At 40.6% G+C, this 24,535-nt stretch overlaps 1 protein-coding gene across 6 annotated transcripts in view; it reads right to left on the reverse strand.

Moving 5' to 3' along the window:
• GNE (glucosamine (UDP-N-acetyl)-2-epimerase/N-acetylmannosamine kinase) overlaps positions 1 to 24,535 on the reverse strand; it is a 73,031-nt gene that overhangs the window by 2,623 nt on the left and 45,873 nt on the right. For all 6 annotated transcript variants that reach the window (XM_067039694.1, XM_067039695.1, XM_059072157.2 and 3 more), the window contains 9 exons: positions 17,593 to 18,044; positions 14,366 to 14,518; positions 11,922 to 12,134; positions 9,451 to 9,538; positions 8,082 to 8,292; positions 5,837 to 5,966; positions 5,231 to 5,452; positions 2,855 to 3,037; positions 118 to 234 (listed from right to left, as the gene is read on the reverse strand). In XM_067039694.1, the coding sequence (XP_066895795.1) occupies positions 118 to 234; positions 2,855 to 3,037; positions 5,231 to 5,452; positions 5,837 to 5,966; positions 8,082 to 8,292; positions 9,451 to 9,538; positions 11,922 to 12,134; positions 14,366 to 14,518; positions 17,593 to 18,044 (1,769 nt within the window). The remainder of the gene's footprint in view (positions 1 to 117; positions 235 to 2,854; positions 3,038 to 5,230; positions 5,453 to 5,836; positions 5,967 to 8,081; positions 8,293 to 9,450; positions 9,539 to 11,921; positions 12,135 to 14,365; positions 14,519 to 17,592; positions 18,045 to 24,535) is intronic.

Raw genomic sequence — 24,535 nt, forward strand, 5'->3', positions numbered from 1 at the left:
GGTCCTGAAGGCTGGGCATTTGCCAGAGCCCTGGGCCGTCGGAGGGCTCACCACCCCCACCCCACCCCACCCCACCCCCTGCCCCCGGGGCAGAGCTGCCCAGACCCACGTGCTCACCTGTTCTCAAGATGCTCTGGGCCTTTGCATTGCCAAGTTTCGCAGCTTGGATGAGATGGAGTGCGCCCACAGCTTCGTCTTTTGGCACGGACATCCCTTCCACCAAGAGCTGGTCTTCTGTTTGAGCAGAGGTGAGAAGGAGAAGCAGTCATTCATGAGCTGCGGAAGGCCAAGCTCATAATTATGCCCGTGGGCGGCAAGCCCCCAAGAGGGAAGATGATCATCTCTTTTCACATTTGCAAAGCTTTTTATCATTCGTAAATATCCATATACATTTGCCAGAGGGCTTTGGTGCCCTCTTGCCTCCAGCTTATACATCATCCAGAACTTCTCTAACTGGAAATCCTCAACTCTGACCAGAGCCTCCTTCAATTCCCCCTTCCATATTAAACAGTCTTGAAGTGGTTTTTTTTCCCCCCAAATTACCAGAACTCTTCTGCATTCATCATCTATCCCAGATGCAAGGCTGCATTATTTACCAGTGACCCACAGTGGCAGGAAGGTGCAGCACCTCAGAAATGGACAGACCTGGGTTCAGCTGTCAGCTCTACCACCACTGGCTGCACTACCCTGCCCATGTCGTGTCACCTCCACGTGTTTCTCTTCTAAGACTGGGGTAATGATACCTACCCTAGCAGGATTCCTTTAGGGATTAAATGAGAAAATGGACTTAAGTACTCAAGTTAAGTGCTGGCCAGAGTAAATGCTAAATGAGCGGTAGGTATTTCTGTAGTTATCTATAGTCCTTGACTTTCTGCCCCTCACGCTGCCAGCCACCAACGCAGATCAAACTCCTTCCTCATCTGCTATTACTTGGGCTCTGATGGGAGAAAATCCCAACCAAGCAGACAGTTACCTAGACACCAAGTGGTGGTCTCCTATCTTCCAGGGGCCCTCACAGCTGCTCTGGCCACTCTCCCATTCCCGTTCATTGCCCTTCTCAGCCTTCATCTCCTCAGACCGGCTATCCCGGCTCCCGCTACCACGAGATTTCCCCATTTCTGACCTCTCAGATAAAGGACGCCTCCAGGCAGAACGCCCTTACTCTTCTGCCCCTGCTTACAAACAGGTCTGTGTTCGCACATCCCACTGCCCTCTCTCTCTCGCCCCTCCACCAGGGCTCTGCGGCTCATCTCTTCCTCCCCGCCGGGGGCCGTTTTGTAAGGGCCCCCCCCCCTTCCCCTCCTGCGTCCCCCACCCTCGCTTCTGCTGCTGCTCAGGGTGGTTAGGCTTCTGCTCCCACTTGACTGAACTTCTTTAAGATCCGCATTTTACCCCCATGGGGGCAGAAATTGGTTCTTGTGGGCAAAAAAATTCTCACTCTTTTTATACAGACAGTAACAAACAACAACAGATAAACAATGTATCTGTGGTATTAAAGTTTCATGGGGTTGAATGATTAGGAAAAAATGTCTAAACATTTAGGCTCCTCAGTGGGGGTGACGATAAAAAATGAGACAAAAATAAACACTGTTTTCAGGGCTTCAAATGATGTCCTTCCTCACGGTCAAAGCCAATGAACTTTCTGGTTTCCTCTTACTCAGCACTTGACACTACCCACTACTGTCCCTGAAACACTCCCTTTTTGGTTCCCGTGACTTTACCCTTTCCTGGTTTTCCTCCCTGCCCTCAAGTGCTGACATTTCACAGGATTCCACCCTCAACTCTCCTCTCACTCCAAGTCTCATTCACAGGTTTAATGGCCACCTCAATGCCCATGATTCCAAATCCCGACCTCCAGTCCTGTCCCCTCTCCTGAGCATCAGACCCCTGCAGCCAGCTGCCTCCTGTGCACTCCCACCTGCATGTCCCACTGGTTCCCAACCGTCAGCTTCTGCCAAGCCCTGTTCCTCCTCTCATGTCCCCACCCCCAAAGCTGTCCACCGTGAAAACTGAAAGTCACTCTAGAACTGTTCCCCTTAAAGCCAGCCTCCATTCAGCTACCATTTTCCCGCTAGAAAAAAAAAAGTGTGGTGAAGAATCTAAAATTTGGATCTATGTCTTTTCCCTAAAAATTTTCAGTGGTTTTTCCATTAGCTGCTGGTCCTGGCTTACCTCTTGCTGCACTATACCCTGCCTTGCCCTTATGCACCAACACCACTGTTTCCTATGCTTGGAAATGCTCCCTGGCTCATCCAAACTTGCCTCAATAATTCTGTTTACCCTCTTGACTCTCAACTCCCAGGACAGCACCCTAACGCTCCCTTCCCTATATGGAGAGGGTGGGGAGGGAACACCGGTGTCCTTCCTATATGCATCTATGTTCCTTGGCCATCGTTCTCATTGTACTTGACACACCATGTTGTGATATTAGACAACTCCCTCTTGCATTAGACTAGAAACCATCCTGACATTTATAACATGTCCAGAAATAGGTGTAATTCAAATAAACCTCTCAGAGTTGAAAAACCGTAATATGTTCATCCATTTAGTTCTCCATGAAAATCTGTATTAAGTACCCAACCTGTGCTAGGGGCTGAGAAGGCAAAAATGAAAGACATCTCCCCTGATATCCTAGAGCTCAAGACCCCGGCCCTCCCAGTGCTGGAGAGGAAGAGTATTAATACGGGTCACGACCAAGGAGACTTTGAGCTGCAGTATGTGGAGCCCTGATTTTCCTCTAGGGAGTGAAAAGGTTAAAAGTTCTGGCATCAGCATTCAGCTCTCTCTGGAATATCTACTTTGAAGTACTTGTCTACCATTTGGCTATTTAATTCCTCAGATGAAAGAAACTGACCATCATGTAGCTTTTTTGCTTCCCTCTGCAAGGCCATTCCAGAGGCATATGCTTCAATACACCCATGGCTTCCACAGGAACAGTCAGGCCCATCCAGGGACACCACAATGTGGCCGAGCTCCGCAGCGCAGAAGGAGCTGCCATGGATCAGTTCATGCTGATGGACGATCCCCCCGCCAATTCCTATAGTGAGAGACGACAATCACTGAAGTGGCTCTGCACCTGAAACAAAAAATTGTGCTATGGCAATGCCTCCTCTGTTAGCAAAGCTTTGGAATGTGAGGTTCTATACGGTGCCTACTTTCCTAGATAGCTGAAACTTACTAAGTACCAAAGCTTTACCTGGAATCATTTTGTATGGAAATATTTTTAGATGATCCTCCGATGCCCTGTGTTGCATCTGCTTGGCTCACTATGATTTCAACTTGGTTCTCACCAAGGCCTTCTCCAACACTCAAGTAAGAGCCTAGCAGCCATGCAAGCACAGGTGCCCAGAAGCAGCTATCAACCAAGGAGAGACAGGAGCCAGCAGATTAAGTGGACAACTCTGGGTAGTATTCTGCAGGCTTTCTGGGAGGTTCGGGTAGATTTCAGCCCCCACTGTCCTCAAGGCAACTTTGATAATACATCCTCTAATGGCTCTCCTACTCTGTTCCACTCTGCCCACTCCCTCACTCCTGCTTCTCAGAATCACCTCCAAAATAAAATACCCACACTGAACTCCTTGTCTCAGGCTCTGCTGTGGGAGAAACCCAAGATAAGACAATCTTTCTGAAAGGTTTCATACACAACCTTTCTTTTTCTTTCTTTTTTTGTGGTACGCGGGCCTCTCACTGTTGTGGCCTCTCCCGTTGCGGGGCACAGGCTCTGGACGCACAGGCTCAGCGGCCATGGCCTACGGACCCAGCCGCTCCGCGGCATGTGGGATCTTCCCGGACCGGGGCACGAACCCGTGTCCCCTGCATCGGCAGGCGGACTTGCAACCACTGCGCCACCAGGGAAGCCCTACCTGCTTTCTTAAACAGAGAATATGAAACATGGTTTTGCCTCTTCATAATGCCACCATGTCTAAAAATCTACGATTCAATAATTATGATTTTCGATGACTATTTTTTGTTACGTAGTTGAGGAGTTAGTAAGGGGTAAAGGGCATTTTGCTTTAATAGGGTCTGCATTTTAGAGTTGTCCTGCCATCTCTTACTTCTTGTGGCACCTACTCATCAACCCTCACTCCTCTAATTTGCAGGTTATTACTGCTCTGAACTAGGAAATGATATCCAAGCTTGTTAAAACCGTGTTCGAGACTAAGAGAGGTGCCTGAGCTCAGCATTAGGGGGGTAGTATAATGTGGAGTTTAAGAGCACACACGGTTTTATACATATTAGGATAGCGCAGGGAACTCCGCTGTACAGTAGAAACTAATACAACATTGTAAAACAGCTATACGCCAATTAAAAAAAAAAAACAAAAAACGAGCACACACGGTTTGAAGTTAGGCATATAGTGGGACCAAGTGCTGCCTCGAACACTGACTAGCTGAGCCCGTCTTCTCATTTAAACAGCAAATTGGGACATCAGCAAAAGTGGCAGCGTAGGGAACTCCAAAAGCCCGTCTCTCCACTAAAGCAATGAACAAACTGGCAAAAACTGTCAGAATCGAGTTTTTTGGAACTCTGGAAACTAATGAAAACTTTACAACAACCAGAGGAATAATTAATCAAGAAAAAAAAAATGGCTGAATCTTAGTAAGAGATTTCTGGCATTTTCTGGTCCCATCACGCCCACCCCTCACCCCCCAGCTTGGCGATGGCCTAGAATAATAGCCTACATTCCCAGTACAGATGGCAATAGTGGAGAGAGCAGAATGAACCTTCTTCTCAAAAAATTGTGGTGGTTTGTTTTGACCTGCTTGGTGGCTACCGGAGGACCAGCTCAAAGGGCTTGCCTTTATCTCACCTACCCCAGAACTTTCCCAGGGCTGAGGGGGCTATCCAGGGGCCACTCATCAAAATCATTTAAAGGCAAAATATAGTTATTAGTCTCTATTGCCTAGGGCAATGGACAACAGTTGTGACAAACAATATACTAACCAAAGAGAGTAGGAGGAAATCCTGGGGAATGAGCAATGAGAAGCTTTGGGGAATAAGGGCTTTGAATAGCTCGGACAATTCCTGGGAATTTAGAAGGCCACATGTGTGCACAGGGCTGGGCACATGCTCAGAAAAGACCTGGGCGGGCCCTCAGCTCTCACCTTCAGGCTCTACTCAAGCAGGAAGTGAAGGTGAAAGCTGACTTGTAAACTGCCTGGATGAGTGGTAAAGACACATGCCCCAACACACACCCTAGCTCCTGAAGCAGCCTCTCTACTCCTCTTACCTGTGCCTGTGATAAGTGTCACAAAGTTTTCAAGGCCCTTTCCTTGGCCAAATTTCCTTTCTGCCAGGGCAGCACAGTTGCCATCATTGTCTACCCATACGGGGAGATGCAAAGTGTCAGACAGGGGGGTCCTGAGATCCACAGAGTTCCACTCTTGAATCAGTTTGGTTGAATGCAGCACAATTCCTTCCCGAGGATTTACACGGCCACCTGTCGAAATGCCTGAGCGCCACCACAAACACAAGGAAAATGATTCTGATGAGCAATCTCAGAAAAGTGTGCTGACTTTCTGGGCTTGGAACACAAATTAATACACCCAAGATCTCCTAAAACAAACATTACCAAGGACTGCAAGGAAATGTAAGGCAGTTCTGAGCTAACTCTGTGGCTCCCCATAGACTGACAGTTCCATCAATGCTTCTCTCACAATGTCTGTTGGGGTCCCAGGAAGGCCCCATGCTTGGGGCCCACAGACAGGACCTGGAGCCACATCTACACACACACACACAGGGCAGACAGTGACCTGATGCTCCATCATGCATCAGAACTCAGCAAACTTTGTACATTAAAATGAACATTGCTTAGGTATGTGATTTACAATCTCACCTACTCCCAAAATCCTGCAGTTCAGTTTTACAGCTTCTGCTGCAGCTTCTACACACATCTGTAGGATTAAATTAATCCTCTCTTCATAGGTTTTAGGATTGAACTGAGTATACTTCTTAACTATTTCACCCTAAAAGAGAAAAAACAGATCTGTCTCATGGGTCTCAGCTAAGGAGCATACAGTGAATCTTTGACCTTTTTCATGATAAATCAGACATTACTCTCAGACAGTACTGCAGAGTCAGATGACTGCTCGGGAAGGGATCCACTGTCTGGCTTGGGCCAGCCGTGGGATACACTCAAGTAGTTTCCTGGGAAGACAACCTAGCATATGGCCGTTGAAGCAATGACAACTCCACAGCCAACCAGATGGGCCCTCTCTTAAACATAAGGTGAATGCTGGCTAATCTGAATCGTCATTAAAAGGTCATTTTTAACTCTTTCAGGTTGACAAAATTTCCTTGTTTAAATACTGAAGCAACTAAATAAACATCCTAAGTCATTAAGCTTTAATCATCTGCCATAACTGAAGTCAATAATGGTATGGAACCATGATGTTTAAATTACTGTGCTTGGTGATATGTTTTAATACCAATCAGGGACAGTCCCTCCTAATTATTCTTGTTTTTAAATTTCTTTGCTCTTCTCACTTGTGTATTATTTTAAGTAAATTTCAGAAGAATGTTGTTAAACTTTTAAAAACCTCACTGAAATATTGACTAGAATTACGTTAAACTCGTAATTCAATTTGGAAAGTGCTGACATTTAAAAAAATACTCAGCACTCCTAACCAGGATATTTTTCAAGCCTTTATATTTTATAGTAAAGTTTTTAGATTTTCTTTTTATAGATCACATAGTTTTCTGGTTTAGGAAACCAGAAAATTTTATTTTATAAATTCTGTTGTTCTAAATAGGATCTCTTTTTCCATTCTTCTGTTATTAATGGATTTTTATCCATTTACAAGGGTTAAAGCTGTCACTAATGACTGTCATTAAAAATAAAGCTAGTTGTGCTTCTCTGCCTTCACTGTGCATCAGAATCACCTGGGCAGCTTTGAACAAATATTGATGCCTAGTCCCTACCCCCAGAGACTGGCATCTAACGAGTCTGGGGTGGGAGCCAGGCATCCATATATTTTTTTAAAACTTCCAGGTCACACTAATGTGCAGTCAGGGTTGACAAATACTCACCTACAGAGAAACTCAAACCTTTACCTACAATTTCATGTAAGTAAAAAGTTACGGATATTTATATATTTATCATAATATCTAGCCATTTTACTCAATTGTGTTATTAATTCTACAAGCTTGTTGGTTTATTCATATTGTCTATAAATAATATTTTTTGTTTTACCCTGTCCACAATCGCCATTTTTGCTATTCGTTCCTTGCTTTATTCCCTTCCTAACTTTGAGAATTATGTTAAATGTTGCAGAAAACATCCTTCTTTTCCACTTGATTTTAACAGGAATGCCTCTAGAAGTGCCACTACAGAGGGTGCTCGCCATTGATATGGAATATATCTTTATGTTAAGAAAATATTTTTCTATTAATACTTTTTAAAGAGTATTTATAAAGGTGGGCTTTGTCTTCGCTAGATAAAATTATGTTTTGTTTTGCTTTTCTTTATTTGATCTAAACAACTTTGTGTTTAAAATCCTCTGTATTTCTCATGGATTCCTGAAACTTCACACATCTGCAATGCTTCAAAGATTTTTCTGTTAGGTTTATTCTTCCTTGTTAAGTCATCAGAGATCATTTTAACGTGGATAGTTTGGTGTTTTATAAAGGCTCTCAACACTGTGGTGATGGTTTGGTTAAGAGACTGAAGTTATGCTGTATGCAACTAAAATCATAATCTAGAGGAGAGGCAATTCCCCTCACCATTTGCAGATACCCTCCCCCCCGGGTAGTGAGACTAATCAACATACTCCATGCTCCAAGCTGTTACCAAGTATAGAATTTCAGGTCTCCTGGGTGGCAGATGCTCTCTGTGATGACTAATGGGTCTCCCATTGTCAACTCAAGTCTACTAACTTGGATTCCCTGAGAACTTTACTTGTTTAAAATGTTAGTGATTAGTAAAATAGTGAGACACACATTGCAATGGAACCAAAAGTCAATACTGTGGGCAAATGATTACAAGCTCTTGTGTATGTTTCTAGTCCTACCTTCCAACCACACTTTTTAAAAATCAACTACTCATATGGGATATAAAGTTAAGACCTTAGGATTTATTTTACCTTCATGCTGACTATTGCAACTCGGAGGTTCGTCCCACCAAGATCAACAGCCAAGGCACTTAGAGTTTCAAGAATATGGTCAATATCTTGGGAGATGTTATCCTTCACAGGAGGAAAACAGAATTTCTTTTGTAGTGGCTCTTGAAGATCAATAGATTTGAGAAACTTCAAAATCCTTGGAACAGCATTTCCATCCCCATATATCTTTGAACTGCAATGTCCAAAAAGTCAATTAAATTGTTTCTCTTGTACATACTAAATTATACTGAGGACATAGTATTATTGGAATCTGAAATTTCGGGTAATAAATAGTTTTGGGCTTCTTCTTTTAAAATAACAACATCTGGATCTCTTCAGCAACACTGTAACTAAATACCTTCATATTATCAATAGAATATCTAAAACCATTGTTGATTGAAATACAACTGTTTCCCACCTGAGATATCATTAACAAATTGCCTGTAAGATCAAAGAAAAATTACCTTTGTTAAGCCAATTTCAGAATATATCATAGTTTGGGACAGTCAAACAAATTTTTTTTGCTTTTTTGGTTTTCATCTTTACTTTCGTAGGGAAAAAATTATTTTCAGAAAAAAAGATTCAAATAAAGGAAAATCTGATAAATTTGAAACAGAAAGGATAGTCTAAATTAAAATGCTGAACTATACTACTTTAAAGAAAATCGTTACGTTACTTTCTAATACTTATAGAAATTCAAAATAGGCTAAAGCAGTAGTTCCTAGCAGAAGTGCTGTATTAATTAACTGAGACAAATTATTCTCCACTGGAACCCTTGGTAGAGTAATAGGGGGTATATTAACAAGCCCTGTCTCACCAGCAGATAGGGACCTCTAAGGATGTAGAATGAGAGCACCATTAGGATGACTAAACAGCTTGAAAATGGTGCCCAAAGCAGCTCCTGTTTTGTTTTTTTATTTTTATGTTTTTAACATCTTTATTGGAGTATAACTGCTTTACAATGGTGTGTTAGTTTCTGCTTTACAACAAAGTGAATCAGATATACCTATGTTCCCATATCTCTTCCCTCTTGCGTCACCCTCCCTCCCACCCTCCCTATCCCAACCCCTCTAGGTGGTCACAAAGCACAGAGGTGAACTCCCTGTGCTACTCCGCAGCTTCCCACTAGCTATCTAATTTACATTTGGTAGTGTGTATATGTCCATGCCACTCTCTCACATCGTCACAGCCCACCCTTCCCCCTCCCCATATCCTCAAGTCCATGTTCTAGTAGGTCTGTGTTTTATTCCCGTCCTACCACTAATCTCTTCATGACATTTTTTTTTCTTAGCTTCCATATGTATGTGTTAAGCAGCTCCTGTTTCAAATCACTTTAAAAGTATACACTCACCAGGGGTACTGTTTACCAAACTGAAGGTGCAGCGCTTGCAATATTTTATCTTGGGTATCAGCATCCCGGACATGAAGGACATTCTCCCCTAGGTAAATCCAGTGCCGTATGGTGATTCAGAAGTGGGAGAAACCAAAGAATATAGAAATGAGCAGTGTGTCGTGCTCATAAGTAGCCCTGTAACCCAGAAGGCTTCAAACAAGTCTTCTATTAGAGAGACGAACTTTTCTACTTTATACCTTTTAAAGGACTCTCAGCAAGATCTCCATATATCAGATACTTAAGGGCTATAGGTTCCTTTATTCCCAAAGAGAATAAATCAAGCTCTTGTTTGTTTATTGGAATAAATAAGGTAATTAATCCAGTATCCACTTGCCACTCATCTGTTCATCCAGCATGTCCACTCTTTCCATCTGCGCTACCTTCCATCTACTCAGCCAGTTGTGGGATCAACTGGTCAGGCCAGGTTGCCAGTTAGTCAACTGGCCAGTCAGCTGTTGATGCAGTCACTTTCTTTCCATATATTTTCTGACCAATTTGAGGGAGTAAATTCAGTGACAATGACATGTTTTTTCAATAGACTTGGCTATGAAGAGGAGAAAAGCAGAAGGGTGGCGGCTGGGGAGAGGTTGTTTTGTATTGCTTTGTTTTGAAGATACCAGAGACATAGGCATGTTTAAACGCTGAGGAGGCTAAAGATACATGAAAGAGAAACGTCCTTGAGAAGGCAAGAGGGGTGGGGATTTAGAACACAGGCAGAAGGCTGAGCAGTGGACAGGCAGGGGTGACTCCATACCCTCCAATGTAAAGAAGAGGAAAGGATGGAGGGGCACATGTTTGTGTGTGGAGGCAGAAAGGACAGACTGCCTTTTTTTTTTTAAAGAGAAATAATCTTTTTTAAAAATAAATTTATTTATTTTTGGCTGCATTGGGTCTCGTTGCTGTGCGTGGGCTTTCTCTAGTTGAGGTGAGCGGGGGCTGCTCTTTGTTGTGGTGCGCGGGCTTCTCATTGTGGTGGCTTCTCTTGTTGTGGAGCTTGGGCTCTAGGCTGCAGGCTTCAGCAGTTGTGGCATGCAGGCTCAGTAGTTGTGGCTCACGGGCTCCAGAGCGCAGGTTCAGTAGTTGTGGCGCACGGGCTTAGTTGCTCCGCGGCGTGTGGGATCTTCCCGGACCAGGGATCGAACCTGTGTCCCCTGCCTTGGCAGGAGGATTCTTAACCAATGCGCCACCAGGGAGTCCCAGGACAGACTGCTTTTGATAGAAGACCCTGGTATCAAATCCAATGTTCACATCTTATTTGAACTCTCAGCATCATTCAACACCATCTCCTTGAAACCCTTTCTTTTCTGGGCTTTAATAATATCACACTCCTGGTTTTCTGGCAGTTCCTTTTCAGTCTTCCCTCCTGGCCCTTCCCTCCTGATCAGAAGGGCTCCAGAGTTTGGTCCTAGGCTCCATTCTCTTCCCTATTTACATGTTCCCCCCCTGGGTAATCTCATTTCATCCCTTGGTTTTAAATACCATTTCTGGCAGAGTGCGTCATTCTCCTCAATATCCTTTGTACAGTAGCAGAATGTTTAGCTTGGCATCTAATCACCCAGCTAAAGGGTATATGTATTCTTCAGCTACCTTTGCAGCTGGATGTGGCCGTGTGATGACATTCTGATAGGATGTAGGAAGAAATACTTCCTACAACTTCCAAGTTGTGCTTTTAGAGGGAAGGACATCTTCCCCTCTCCTCCTTTCCCAGTGGCTAAAATGTGCACTTGACAGCAAGAGCTGGAGCAACCATCAAGAAGATAGATGGAGGCTAAGTCTCTGATGACTTACCAGTGAGAAGCAAAGAAAATCTAACTTATTTGAGGCACTATTATTTTGGGTCTCTCTGTTACAGCAGCTGAACTGATATCCTAACTAAACACCATCTATATGCCATCACTCTCAAATTTGTATCTTCAACTTCAACCCTCCCTGGAACAACATAGCTGCCAACCTGCCATCTCCACTCATACCTAATAGGCATCTCAAACTTAACATGGCCATTAGAGAACTCTTAATTCTACCCACTCCCAAATTATTCCTTCCTCAGGGTCCTCCACATCAGGAAAGAAGACCCCCACTACTCAAACCAAAAGTGTAACAGTCATTGTTGGTTCCCTTCTTCATTTTACTGGGCACAGGAAAACGAAAGACTGGCATCCATATAACACATTAAAACCACATTCTCTCTTAAACACAGCCATCAAAGACCATAATTAACTAAGAAACTCTTAGCTCTGATACTACAAAGACAATAAAAAATTTGGTAATCATTGTGTGCTACTTATAGGTTTCAGGCTCCAATTGGTCATTAACCTCATTCACTCATTTATTGATAAACACATATGCCGGCACCGATACGTGCACACTTAATAATAACTCATACAAATGTATTAAGCTTAGTCAGTTGAAATATAAGCAAAGGTAAATACCTGTTTCTCTTCCAATCTGACGTGTCCCTAGGTTGATCACAGGTGTTCCAAAAGCTCCAACCTCTCGTACCCCACAGCTGCTGTTCCCAATCATACAACCAGCATGGGCAACCAGCTGTATGAACTGGTCAAATGGGACATGTTTAACTGCACGAAAATTGGGATGATGCTCAATGCCCTTCTTCCTCATCACTCGAACCATCTCTTTGCTCCCTGTGAAAAAGAACCAACTGTTAAATGGTTTACGAGATAAAGGAACACTTTTCATTGGCAAGTATAGCCCCACTTAAAGAAATATCCCTTATAAAAACTCATAACAGTTATTAGGGAAATAGTCCTTTTAATTACTGATCTTTTCATGAATGATGAACATCCAAAACATCTGGTCAGCCCTCTGTTTCAACTCATCTAGAAACTTTAAGCAGCAGCAGTGGGTCTCTTCAAACAGCACTCCACAAAGCAAATACTAACACCCCAGTAAAAGCTTTTACCTTACCAATTAAGAGGCTCAAGACAGGCCAACAGTCTCTATCTCTTAAGCCAGGACTTCCTAAATGGAAAGGTCTTGGGCTCCACATACCAAGCTGATCAGTGGGCCTCTGCCTCAGCTGTGCTCACATCTACATTAACGACAGCTCAATGGGACAGCAAGCATTCCCACTTACATGGACTAAACAAGCTCTAAGCAAATACAGATAAATTCTGATACTGTGCCTGATATTTTACTTTAAATGCGTGACTTTTTTTGGAAAAGTTACGGATGTATGAGGGGGAGACGATATTCAATGCCCCTCTGCTTGCCTCTCTACTCACCCTTTCCTAGTGGCTGTGACCAAGGCAGGCAAGGAGGCTAATCTGATCAGTTACAAGGCAGGAAGACGACCACACCGTGTCCACTGGTGTGCAGGAGCCGCGAATTTAACAGAAGCCCGGCATGCATGTGTTCTCCTTTTAACTTTCTCCATGGCAAGGTAGGCAACAGACTCAGGGGCTAACTCCTTAGAGCAGGCCCGGCCACTTCTCTCCTGCCAGAACATGCCAGTCATTACCTACAACTCATGTAGTGCAGGGCACGCCAGAAGCTGCTACTATTCCAAGATTCAGATTTGGGTTCAATTGAAGGCTTCTCTTTGGCCCTATATCTAAATGAGAGGCACTAAACCTGTTTTCCAGAAAACCCTGCATTAGGGAATGGAGCACTAAGTCAGATAATGAGAAAGTGATGCCTTGGTTCTTATTTCCCTCTTGTTCCTTGTGTGTATTTTATCAAAAACCCTGTGAAAAGGAGAGGCGAGTGGCAGACATGATTCAGGCATTCCTGGGACCCTTTCCTTTCATAGGGGTAAAAAAATCTCAAATTCTAAAGTATATACAATAAGGAAGGTATATTACAAACAATATCACTGACAATGAATACTGAACAAGAGATATAATTACATTATAAATATTATGCAAAAATTTAAAGGATTAGAAAATAAATATTAAGGTTTTTGAAATATTGATACATAACCTGGATGAAATCTGGGTTGGGGTTCTTAAAGTTTTTTTCCTACTAACACCCTACTTTGTTCCCCCTAAAGGAAAGGATTATTCAAGACACGCTAAGGGAAGGATTCTTTCAGTGTAAGATGGTGACATCTTGGCACTGCAGAGAAGGGATCCTGCTTCCTTTACCAAAAAATGCCTAAGAGCTCAGCAATGAGTGGTATCAGCTAATAATAACCAGTATCTGAAAATCCCTCAGTATCAGGCCCTGCTCTGGCATTTCCCATTTATACATCCCTACCATTAACCTAAGGTTTTACTAGCACTGGTTCCATCCACCAGTAGGTGATCAATCAGGTTAGCCTTAAGGATCAACTGGTTGGGAACTAGAGATCTAAATTGCTTAAGCTCAAGATTAAATTAAGGTATAGCTAACATAAATAAGAGAACACGAAATAAAAATAATGGCTATTTTACTGCAGTCAGTAGCATCATTACTTTCCTAGAGACACTCTTTCAGCTTCTAAGATTTATATCTCTTGGCTCTTGCATTTTTTTTTAACATCTTTATTGGAGTATAATTGCTTTACAATGGTGTGTTAGTTTCTGCTGTATAACAAAGTGAATCAGCTATACATATACATACATCCCCATATCTCCTCCCTCTTTTGTCTCCCTCCCTAGAGACTGTCATACAGAGTGAAGTCAGTCAGAAAGAGAAAAACACCTTATGCTAACACATACATATGGAATCTAAAAAAAAAAATGGTTTTGGCTATATTGCAAACTCCTCAATCTACTGCAAAATCGGTGATCCTTTGAAAATCAGAATGCATTTCCTAACAGAATGGCCTTCAATGATAAGATGAGCGAGTTAGGAAGGTCAGTCAAAAGAAGACATAATAGAAACATAAAACTGGAAAGATAGGTGGCATAATTTCATTTTCAAGTTCAATTACCTGCATCAATATTTGGAAACAGAACTAGGGTCCGCTTGTTAAATGAGATAAGTGCATCCAATGTTAATTCAAACATTTTTATGGAATGCTTAATGTCCGTGGTCACAGGGTGCTGTAGTGCAACAATGTAATCTTTAGATTTTACATCATCACCTGTTTAAAGAAAATCAAACCACATTGCTTCATTAGTTAAGAATCTTAAAGGAGGAAGAAGCAAATTCTAAAAAGCAAGACCCCAAAGTCTATGTTTTAAAATTCTAAGGAAAAAACAATTTGTCACATTCTAATAAGCAGGGCATCCAAATTCGGATCAAAGGATAAGAACTTACAGCAACAAGTCCAAGGATTCTTCAGGGAAACTTAACATTTTACAAAGGTGCTTGCTACCACAAACAAAATACATAATTTTAAATAGTAGACACTAAACTTCATTTGTTTGAAAATTCACAATATTTCAAAGTGTTAGAAAAATGTGACTCTTCCCAATTTCTAACTAGTGTTTCTAATGAATTATCAGCAATATTAATGAGTAATAATGTGTTGCAAAACAGGGCATTTAGAGATTAATTGAGCATAAAATAAATTTCGTATAACGCATAGGCATTTCTCCACTATCGCCCACCAGATTCAACAAACCACCAGTGTTTCTAACTCAGTTCAAAGGACTAGAAAGGCTTCACTCATCCCCAGGCTGGGATCCCAAGGACAGTTCCTCAGCAAAAATGTAAAGTGTAAAAGATTTGGATGGACAGTGCCATGCCAAATAACACAAAGAATTCTGCACAGGGCCTATATTATCCCATAAAACTGAAGATGAGCTCTACTCACTTATTTTTTTGTTTGTTTTGTTCTGTTTTTTTCTACTCACTTTTTTTTTTAAGATGTTGGGGGTAGGAGTTTATTAATTAATGTATTTATTTTTGCTGTGTTGGGTCTTCGTTTCTGTGTGAGAGCTTTCTGTAGTTGTGGCAAGTGGGGGCCACTCTTCATCGCGGTGCACGGGCCTCTCACTATCATGGCCTCTCTTGTTGCGGAGCACAGGCTCCAGACGCGCAGGCTCAGTAGTTGTGGCTCACGGGCCTAGCTGCTCTGCGGCATGTGGAATCTTCCCAGACCAGGGCTCAAACCCATGTCCCCTGCATTAGCAGGCAGATTCTCAACCACTGTGCCACCAGGGAAGCCCCTACTCACTTATTTTTAATGAAAGAATATATTTCTTTGTGATATTAATTTTAATGATCAACTTTATCATGAACTATGTTTATCATTAATCCAAATTCAATCAGTAGCAGTTACTTTTTATGATTTAACGGTAACAGAAATTTTTTACTAAGAATCTTCAGTAGTAGTTGATTTAAAAGATAACAGGCTCCAAAATTTTATTTTAAAAAATGACTGGTCCCATATCATGTTCTAAACTGGGGGTGGGGTGGGGATATAATTACTACATTTTTGTACAAAGTAGTTAAAAAGAACAGTGAAAAAGAAAACACAGCAATGAGCTGGAGCTACCCATCCCTGGCAATAATACATTTTGTGCAAAGCCTACACCTGGTCCTTGATGTATGACTTCTGACATTTATCTGCCTTTGTCTCCAGAACTCAGAAGCTTCAGCCCTTCCACACAACCCTTTCCATTACAGTACCATGACTTGGTTTGGGGTCAAAAAGTTCTATATTTACTGTGGTATTTCTTTCGGTATTAGGAATGTAGTATGTCTTTTTAACTTTGCTAATATTTTTATTAGGACTGTTATTTATTAATGTTCTGGTTACAAAGCTGCATGTTCTGAGTGTGTTACCCAATAAACACTATTTTTCTTATAAGCAGAAGGATAACATCAGAAATTGCAGGTTGAGAAGCAGGTACAGGCTTTGCACAAAAGGCATTATTGTCAGGGACAGGTGGCTTTGGCTCAATGTCTTTTTCCCCTCCACTGGTTTAAAAAAAATCTAGTTTTTGCTATTTCGTCATTCTTCTTTTCACAAACAAACTGCTTAAAAGGTTCCAAAGAGAACCTTAAGCCCTACAAGTACAATTTTGCTGTATTCTGCTCTATAAGGGTTATTTTCTATTCATTACAAGTTTTTCAGAAATACAAAGTTTTTCAGAAGACACAGTGAGCGAACACTATAATCAGAACAGAATGCAAGGATGTTTACTTAGAAGCATGCAGAAAGGGGAGATTGAAGAGACAGAAGCCTGTTCCATCAGCATTATCTTGACAGGTTCCCTGATAGCTACGAATCTGTCCAAGGATAAGAAATATATAGAATGGATTAATTTATAGTAGAAAAACCCAATTTATTTCTGGTTCTAATGTGATCTGGATTTAAAATATACACAATCACTTTGATTACACAATCACCAAATCAATTTACTATTAACTTCATTATTCAACAGATCTACCTCTTCACAGAGGAAAGTCCTAAATATCTAAATAGACGATTAGTCCTGATTAGCCCTCTAAATAGTACTCTCACTATAAATTAACTAATTGACATTGTTTGTAAACCTATTTTCTTTGCCTCTGATTAGCAAAAAGTAATTTCCAGGAATCTAGATCATTGATCATTGAAGATTTCAGACATTAAGGCTTACTTACAGAGGTAACAATCTCTAATGGTACAACTATGACTTCTGCTTTTTAATAATAATCATAATCCCTTATAACTGCTTTCAACATTCATTATCTCATCTGAGTATTCCAACAAGCCCATAAGAAAGGCATTAAAATTAAAAATAACAATTTTTTTCATTGTGCTAAAAAGCAAAATAAAGGAAAAAAAAAACCTTAATTCTACTAACCAGAAGTGAATATTATAAATGACTTGGTGCACATACTTACCGACCTTTCTATGTTACTGTTTTTATAAAAATGTACATTATACATATAATTTTATATCTTGCTTTTTTTTTCCTTTTTGATATATCAGGATTGGTCCCTGTAACTAATATTCACCTATATTATATTTAATGGATTAAAAGCATTCCATTGTATAAAAATAGCACAGATTTTAAAAATTCAATCTATTAAGTCTATTTTATAGAAAAGGTGAGTCTCAGAGAGGTGAAGTCATACCATAGGGCGAGATCTATGAACTAAAAACCTTGGCCTTCTGATTGCTAATGGAACAGTCTATCCACAGCAGTTTCCAAAGGATTGAAGCATACCCAAACTTTCGGACAAAAGCAACCATTAGACTGAATGAAGTCTGATACATACCTAACCACATCCGAATGATGCTCATGTAGTCTTTGTTCTTGGCGGAGAGAAGTTTGTCATAGGAAGGGCAGCCTGCCAACAAGATGCGATCATGGTCCTCACACATGGATATCAGGTGTTGCTCTGCACTTCGGGTACAGCACACATGATAATGAGCCAGTTTTGTTATAGCGTGTCTGATGGAGTCGTCAATGGTCCCACTGACTTCCCCCCCTTCAATGTGAAGGATTCGGATGTTCATCAAGGCAGCAGATGTAGCCAGAGCCAGGGCATCAAACCTGTCTCCATGAACAATCATGATATCAGGCTTCAGGCGGTTAAGAACATCTGGTAGCTTCACAAGGGCCAGGCCCACTGACTCCACCATGGCTGCCTCATCTTCCCCTCTGACAATTGTGTGTAGTCTGGTGTTAATGTCAAAGTCATCTTGTTCAATCATGCGATATGTGTTTCTAAAGTAGGAGAGAAATAAAAATGTGAGAGCATGTTCTTAAGTATAGGGCTATAAAAACATCAACATTAACCTTGAAGGGAGAAATATTTCACAAAACTTCCTTGTTAAAATAAACTGAAGTGTAACTTACACACAAAAATAAAAGCACAGACCATAAATATACACATCACTTGATTAATTTTTCTACACAAACACCCCTCTAGCCACCACCCAGATCAACTTGGGAGGTCTCACTTGTGCCCCCTTCAGGGAGCACCTGAGAGAGAAACACTGGAGAGAGAATGTTTTTGTCAGGAAAAAAGAGTAAATTTTACAGTGGTCACAACCTTTTCTTTCTTTTTAAAAATATATACAATTTTTTAAAAAGAAATATGCTACTTAATAGAAAAAATTACTTATAAAAGCAGAGCTCATTAAAAAATAGTATGGAACCAGGATACCTGACATGTCACTATAATATAAATTTCTGAATGATGGAAATTATCTCCTGAATTCTCTTTGTATATTACCATTAATGCAGCATAATTCTGACTGGGGTGAAAATGTAGGTTTTTAAATTGGCTGTGAAATGCAGTTTCAGGTCTGTTTCATGGTTCAGTAACAACAGCAATTCTCAATGCCTTAAAGTTTCCTGCCTGTTATGACTAGATTTTAAAAGATCTGACTTTTTTTCTAAATATATAGTACATTTATTATTTTAAAATTGGAAAATACAGAAAATTATCATGCATAAACCTACCACTCGGCAATATCAGTATTACCATTTTGATTTCTTTCTAGCCATTTCATGCATAATATTTTAACATGGTTGAGAACACAACATAGTACAATTCTGTAATCTAGTTAATCCATTTAACACTATATTTTCTCAGATCATGAAGGATTCTTTACATACATCATACTGATGGCTTAGTAGTCATTTTATAGATTCCTTTGGATTTTCCTACAAAAGCTATGATGTCGTCTGTAAATAAAGATAATCTCGTGCCTTTATTTATATTTCTTGTTTCATTGCACTGGCTGTTACATGCAGTACACAGAGAAGTGGTGAAAGTGGATGTCCTTATGTTGTTACCAATCTTTGGAGAAAAGCACAAATTTTACGTTAGTTATAGGTTTTTCACAATTGGTCTTTATCAGACTGAGGAATTTCCTTTCTCTTCCAAGTTTGCTAAAGGTTTTACCATAACTAGTTGCTGAATTTTGTCAAATGCTTTTTTAATATCTATTGAGATGATTGTGTTTGTTCCCCCCCCTCGCCTTTTTTCTTAATTGGGGTATAGTTGTTTTACAATGTTGTGTTAGTTTCTACTGTACAGCGAAGTGGAGTTCCCTGTGCTATACAGCAGGTTCTCATTAGTTATCTATTTTATACATATTAGTATATGTATGTCAATCCCACTATCCCAATTCATCCCACCCCCCCTTTCCCCCCTTGGTGTCCATAAGTCTGTTCTCTACATCTGTGTCTCTATTTCTGCCTTGCAAGCCGGTTCATCTGTACCATTTGATTTTCCCCTTTACTCTGTTAATACATGAATCACACTAATTGATTTTCAAATGTTAAATCAATCTTGAATTCCTGAGATAAACCCACTTGGTCTTGACGTATTCTCTGTTTTGGTATATTGCTGGATATGATTTGCTAATTTTTTGTTTAAAATTTTTATGTCTATAATTCATGAGGGATACTGATCTCAATTTTCTTATAATGTCTTTCTCAGGTTTTGATATCAGAATTATGCTGACCTTATTAAATAATCTAGGAAGTCCCGTGGCTCCTCTATTTTCTGAAAAAGTTTATATTGGATCTTAAAAATTTGATAGAATTCAAAAGTGCAGCCAACTTTGTAGGAAGTTATTTTTATAGGAAGTGTTTGATAATGAATTCAATTTCTTTAATATAGAGCTATAGAGATTTTCTATTTTTTTCTGTCAATTTTGGTAAGCAGTGTTTTTCAAGGAGTTTGTCCATTTCATCTAAATTGACTGTCAAATTTACTGGCCTAATGTTCTCCTTTTATTCTTTTAATGGATGTAAGATCAAGATGATATCCTCTTTGTTATCCTATATCGGTAAATACTGTATTCCTTTTTCTTGTTCTGCAGGAGCTTGTCAATTTTATTAAAGAAATAACTGTTGCCTCGATTAATTTTCTCTACTGTTTAATCTACTCATATTTCATTGATTTCCAGTCTATTGTTCCTCCCTTCTACTTACTTTGGGCTTAATTTTCTTTTTCCTGTTTAAAGTGGAAATGGATACTTGACTCGAAATTTCTCTTTTCACGTAAGTATTTAAAGCTATAAATTTCCCCATAAGCACTGCTTAATCTATAACCACAAATTTTGATATACTGTAATATTTGTTTTTAATTTAAATTTATTTATTTTTGGCTGCATTGGGTCTTCATTGCTGTGCATGGTCTTTCTCTAGTTGCAGTGAGCAGGGGGCTACTCTTCGTTGCGGTGCACAGGCTTCTCACTGCAGTGGCTTCTCTTGTTGCAGAGCATGGGCTCTTGGTGCATGGACTTCAGTAGTTGTGGCTCATGGGCTCTACAGCGCAGGATCAGTAGTTGTGGTGCACAGGCTTAGTTGCTCCACGGCATATGGGATCTTCCCCGACCAGGGCTCGAACCCGTGTCCCTTGCACTGGCAGGTGGATTCTTAACCACTGCACCACCAGGGAAATCTGATATACTGAAATATTTATTATCCAGTTCAAAACGTTTTCTAATTACCCTTAGGATTTGTTTGACTCCTGAGCTTAAAACTCAACAATAAAAAACCCGATTTAAAAATGGGCTAAAGGGCTTCCCCGGGGCGCAGCGGTTAAGAATCCACTTGCCAATGCCGGGGACATGGGCTCGAGCCCTGGTCTGGGGAGATCCCACATGCCACAGAGCAACGAAGCCCGTGCGCCACTACTGAGCCTGTGCTCTAGAGCCCACGAGCCACAACTACTGAGCCTGAGTGCCACAACTACTGAAGCCCGTGCACCTAGAGCCCACACCCTGCAACAAGAGAAGCCACTGCAATGAGAAGCCCGTGCACCACAACGAAGAGTAGCTCCCGCTCGCCGCAACTAGAGAAAGCCCACGCGCAGCGACAAAGACCCAACACAGCCAAAAATGAAAAAATAAAAATTTATTTTAAAATAAATAAAAATGGGCTAAAGACCTTAACATACACCTCACCAAAGATGATATAAAGATAGCAAATAAGCATATGAAAAGATACTCCACATTATATGTCATCAAGGAAATGCAAATTAAAACAACGAGATACTGCTACACACCTATTAGAATGGCCAAAATCCAGAACACTGACAACACTAAACGCTGGCAAGGATGTGGAGCAACAAGAACTCTCATTCACTGCTGTGGGGAATACAAAATGATACAGCCACTTTGGAAGACAGTTTGGCAGTTTATTGCAAAAGTAAACATGCTCTTACCATACGATCTAGCAATCATGCTCCTTGGTTTACCTAAACGAGCGGAAAACTTATGTCACACAAAAATCTGCAAAACGAATGTTTATAGCAGCTTTATTCATAAGTGCCAAAACTTGGAAGCAACCAAAATATCCTTCAGGAAAGGAATGGAGAAATAAACTATCATACATCCACACAATGGAATATCATTCAGTGAAAAAAGAAATGACTATCAAGCTATGAAAATACATGAAGGAAACTTAAATGCGTATTACTAAATGAAAGAAGCAAATCTGAAGAGGCTACATGATATATGATTCCAACTATATGACATTCTGGAAAAGGCAAAAATCTATGGAAATGGTGAAAACATCACTGATTGCCAGGAGACTGTTGCAGGGAAGGGATGAATAGGTAGAGGAGAAGACTTGGGGGGCAGTGAAATGACTCTGTGTGATACTATAATAGTAGATACATGTCATTATACATTGTCCAAACCCAGAGAACTTACACCACCAAGCTGAACCCTAATGTAAACTATGGACTTTGGGTGATAACAATGTGTCAGTGGAGGTTCATCAATTGTAAAAAACGTATCACTGAAGTGCGGTAGGGGATGTTGATAATGGGGATGCTATACATGTATAGTGGAAGAGAAGTATACGGGAAACTTCTGTACCTTCTGCTCAATTTTGCTGTTAGAGCTAAAACTGTTCTAAAAACAAGGTTTTTGTTTGTTTGTTTGTTTGTTTTCAGTACTCAGGCCTCTCACTGTTGTGGCCTCTCCCACTGCGGAACACAGGTTCCAGACGCGCAGGCTCAGCGGCCACGGCTCATGGGCCCAGCCGCTCTGCGTCATGTGGGATCTTCCCAGACCGGGGCACAAACCCGTGTCCCCTGCATCGGCAGGCGGACTCTCAGCCACTGCGCCACCAGGGAAGCCCAAGGTCTATATTTTAAAGACATTCTTTCTTTTATATATATGCATATATTTTACCATTTCTAGTCACTCCTTCCTGTAGATCTAAGTTCCCAACAGGTATCATTTCTCTTCAGTTTGAAGAATCTGCATTAGCATTTTTTTGTAGTATATACCTGATGGTGATAATTTGCTTAGCTTTTCTCTTCAACTTTATTTTTGAAAGATGTCTTCACAGATAAAAAATTCTGGGTTAACAGGAGTTTTCTTTCCCCCTTTGAGCACATTAAAGATGCTCCATTGTCTTCTGGCCTCCACTGTCAGGCAGTAAGTTAGTTATCATTCATATCATTGTTCCCCTGTAAGAAATGTAATTTTTGTCTTGTTGCTTTCAAGATTTTCTTGTTTTCAGCAAATTGACTATGCTATTGTCTACAGGTAGTTTTCTTTGTATTTATCTGTTAGGGGTTGTTGACCTTTCTGGATCTGTATATCGATTTTTGTTTATTTGTTTGTTTACCCGACTGTCCCACCTACAGAATGTTCATACCTAACTGTTTGAATCAGGAACCAGAATCAGAATCCCCTTGAAATAGCATCTCAAAAAACAAAACACTATGTCCCATAACACCAAATATACTTGAAGAATCTGCTAAGCCCTGAATTAAACTGAAATACTGAGTTTATTTTTAAACTAAGTTCTGTATTAAACATGTATTAAACAAACGTGTTTTAAGTATTTAGTTTGAACTGCTGCCAAACTTGAACATTTTCAAAAACTATAGGACTGTAACAAAACTAGGCCACCGATATAATCTCTAAATGAAATTAGACTTGATCCAGTGCATTTGTCTTAAGTCTCCAAACTGAACCTCTTCACAGCAGTAGGGGCTGTCATGGTACCCACACCACCACAACCAATCTTCTCATTAATCTTTACTGATAGTACCTCTCCTCCTCCTCTTAAATAACCTTGTCTCTAATTTGGAAGCATCATTCTTAGATGAAAATCAGTTGAATGATCTATCAGTTGTTGTTTTCTGATTATTTCTTTTCTTTGTGCTGTTGCATATTAAAAGTATAAAGAAATATGACTAGCAGTTCTCAAACTTCACCTCTCCAATAGCATAAGGAATCTGATCCTTGAGAGATTTAAGTTTTCTCCTCAGCTTTTACATTTGGGATGGTCCCCCTACCATGTCTCTTCCCGCAGAAAAATGCTCAGACAGCTGCATAAAGAGTGCCAACTATCTGCTGTCTTGACATATAAAAGTTATGCACAATTGTGAAGATACTTATTCTGTTAGAGTCAACTAGACTTCAAAATTACTCAATTCCTCCCGAGAAGATACTCCCACCTCCACAATTAATTAGCATGTTTGACAGTCTTATTCTAAGTTTTTCACCTTAATTTGTTTTTATTTTCACTTCCTATCCAGAGCAACTTCCTTTAGTTATTAGAATATTAATCCTTCTGAGTCTAAAACAGTCATTTTTAACCCTCTCTAAATGAGAAACTAGTTGGTATGGGAAAGTCTTCACAATGCAATGAGCACCGGTTGAGCATACAGTGCAGGGCACTCTATCTGTGTTAAATATTGTGTGTTGAGGAGAGAGAGAAAGAAGAGAGAGAGAAGGTTATTTACTTACACACACAGAAAAGAAAGTACAGCAGGGTCCTCGCGCCTCCCGAAACGTCGCAGGTACTAAGCAGACAAGTGCCTTGAAACAAGAAGACGCTTTTAAAAGGAAAGCCGAACTAGAAGCAGTTGTCAGAAAGAAGATTGAGTTTGAGAGAAAAGCTCTACGTATGGTTGAACAGCTTTTAGAAGAGAATATTACAGAAGAATTCCTAAGGGAGTGTGGGAAGTTCATCACACCTGCTCATTATAGTGATGTCGTGGATGAGCGTTCTATTATCAAACTCTGCGGCTATTCCTTATGTGAGAAGAAGCTAGGAATTGTACCAAAACAGAAGTATAAAATTTCTACCAAAACCAATAAAGTCTATGATATTACTGAAAGAAAGATACATCAGAAATACATCTACACGTGGAACTTCTCCTATAGAACACCCACCGAACGCTGGCAGAAGACCTCAGACCTCAGACCTCAGGCTCTTGGCACTCCAGC

The sequence above is a fragment of the Kogia breviceps genome, chromosome 8, assembly GCF_026419965.1.
Source record: "Kogia breviceps isolate mKogBre1 chromosome 8, mKogBre1 haplotype 1, whole genome shotgun sequence".
In the NCBI taxonomy this organism is placed as follows: Eukaryota; Metazoa; Chordata; class Mammalia; order Artiodactyla; family Physeteridae; genus Kogia; species Kogia breviceps.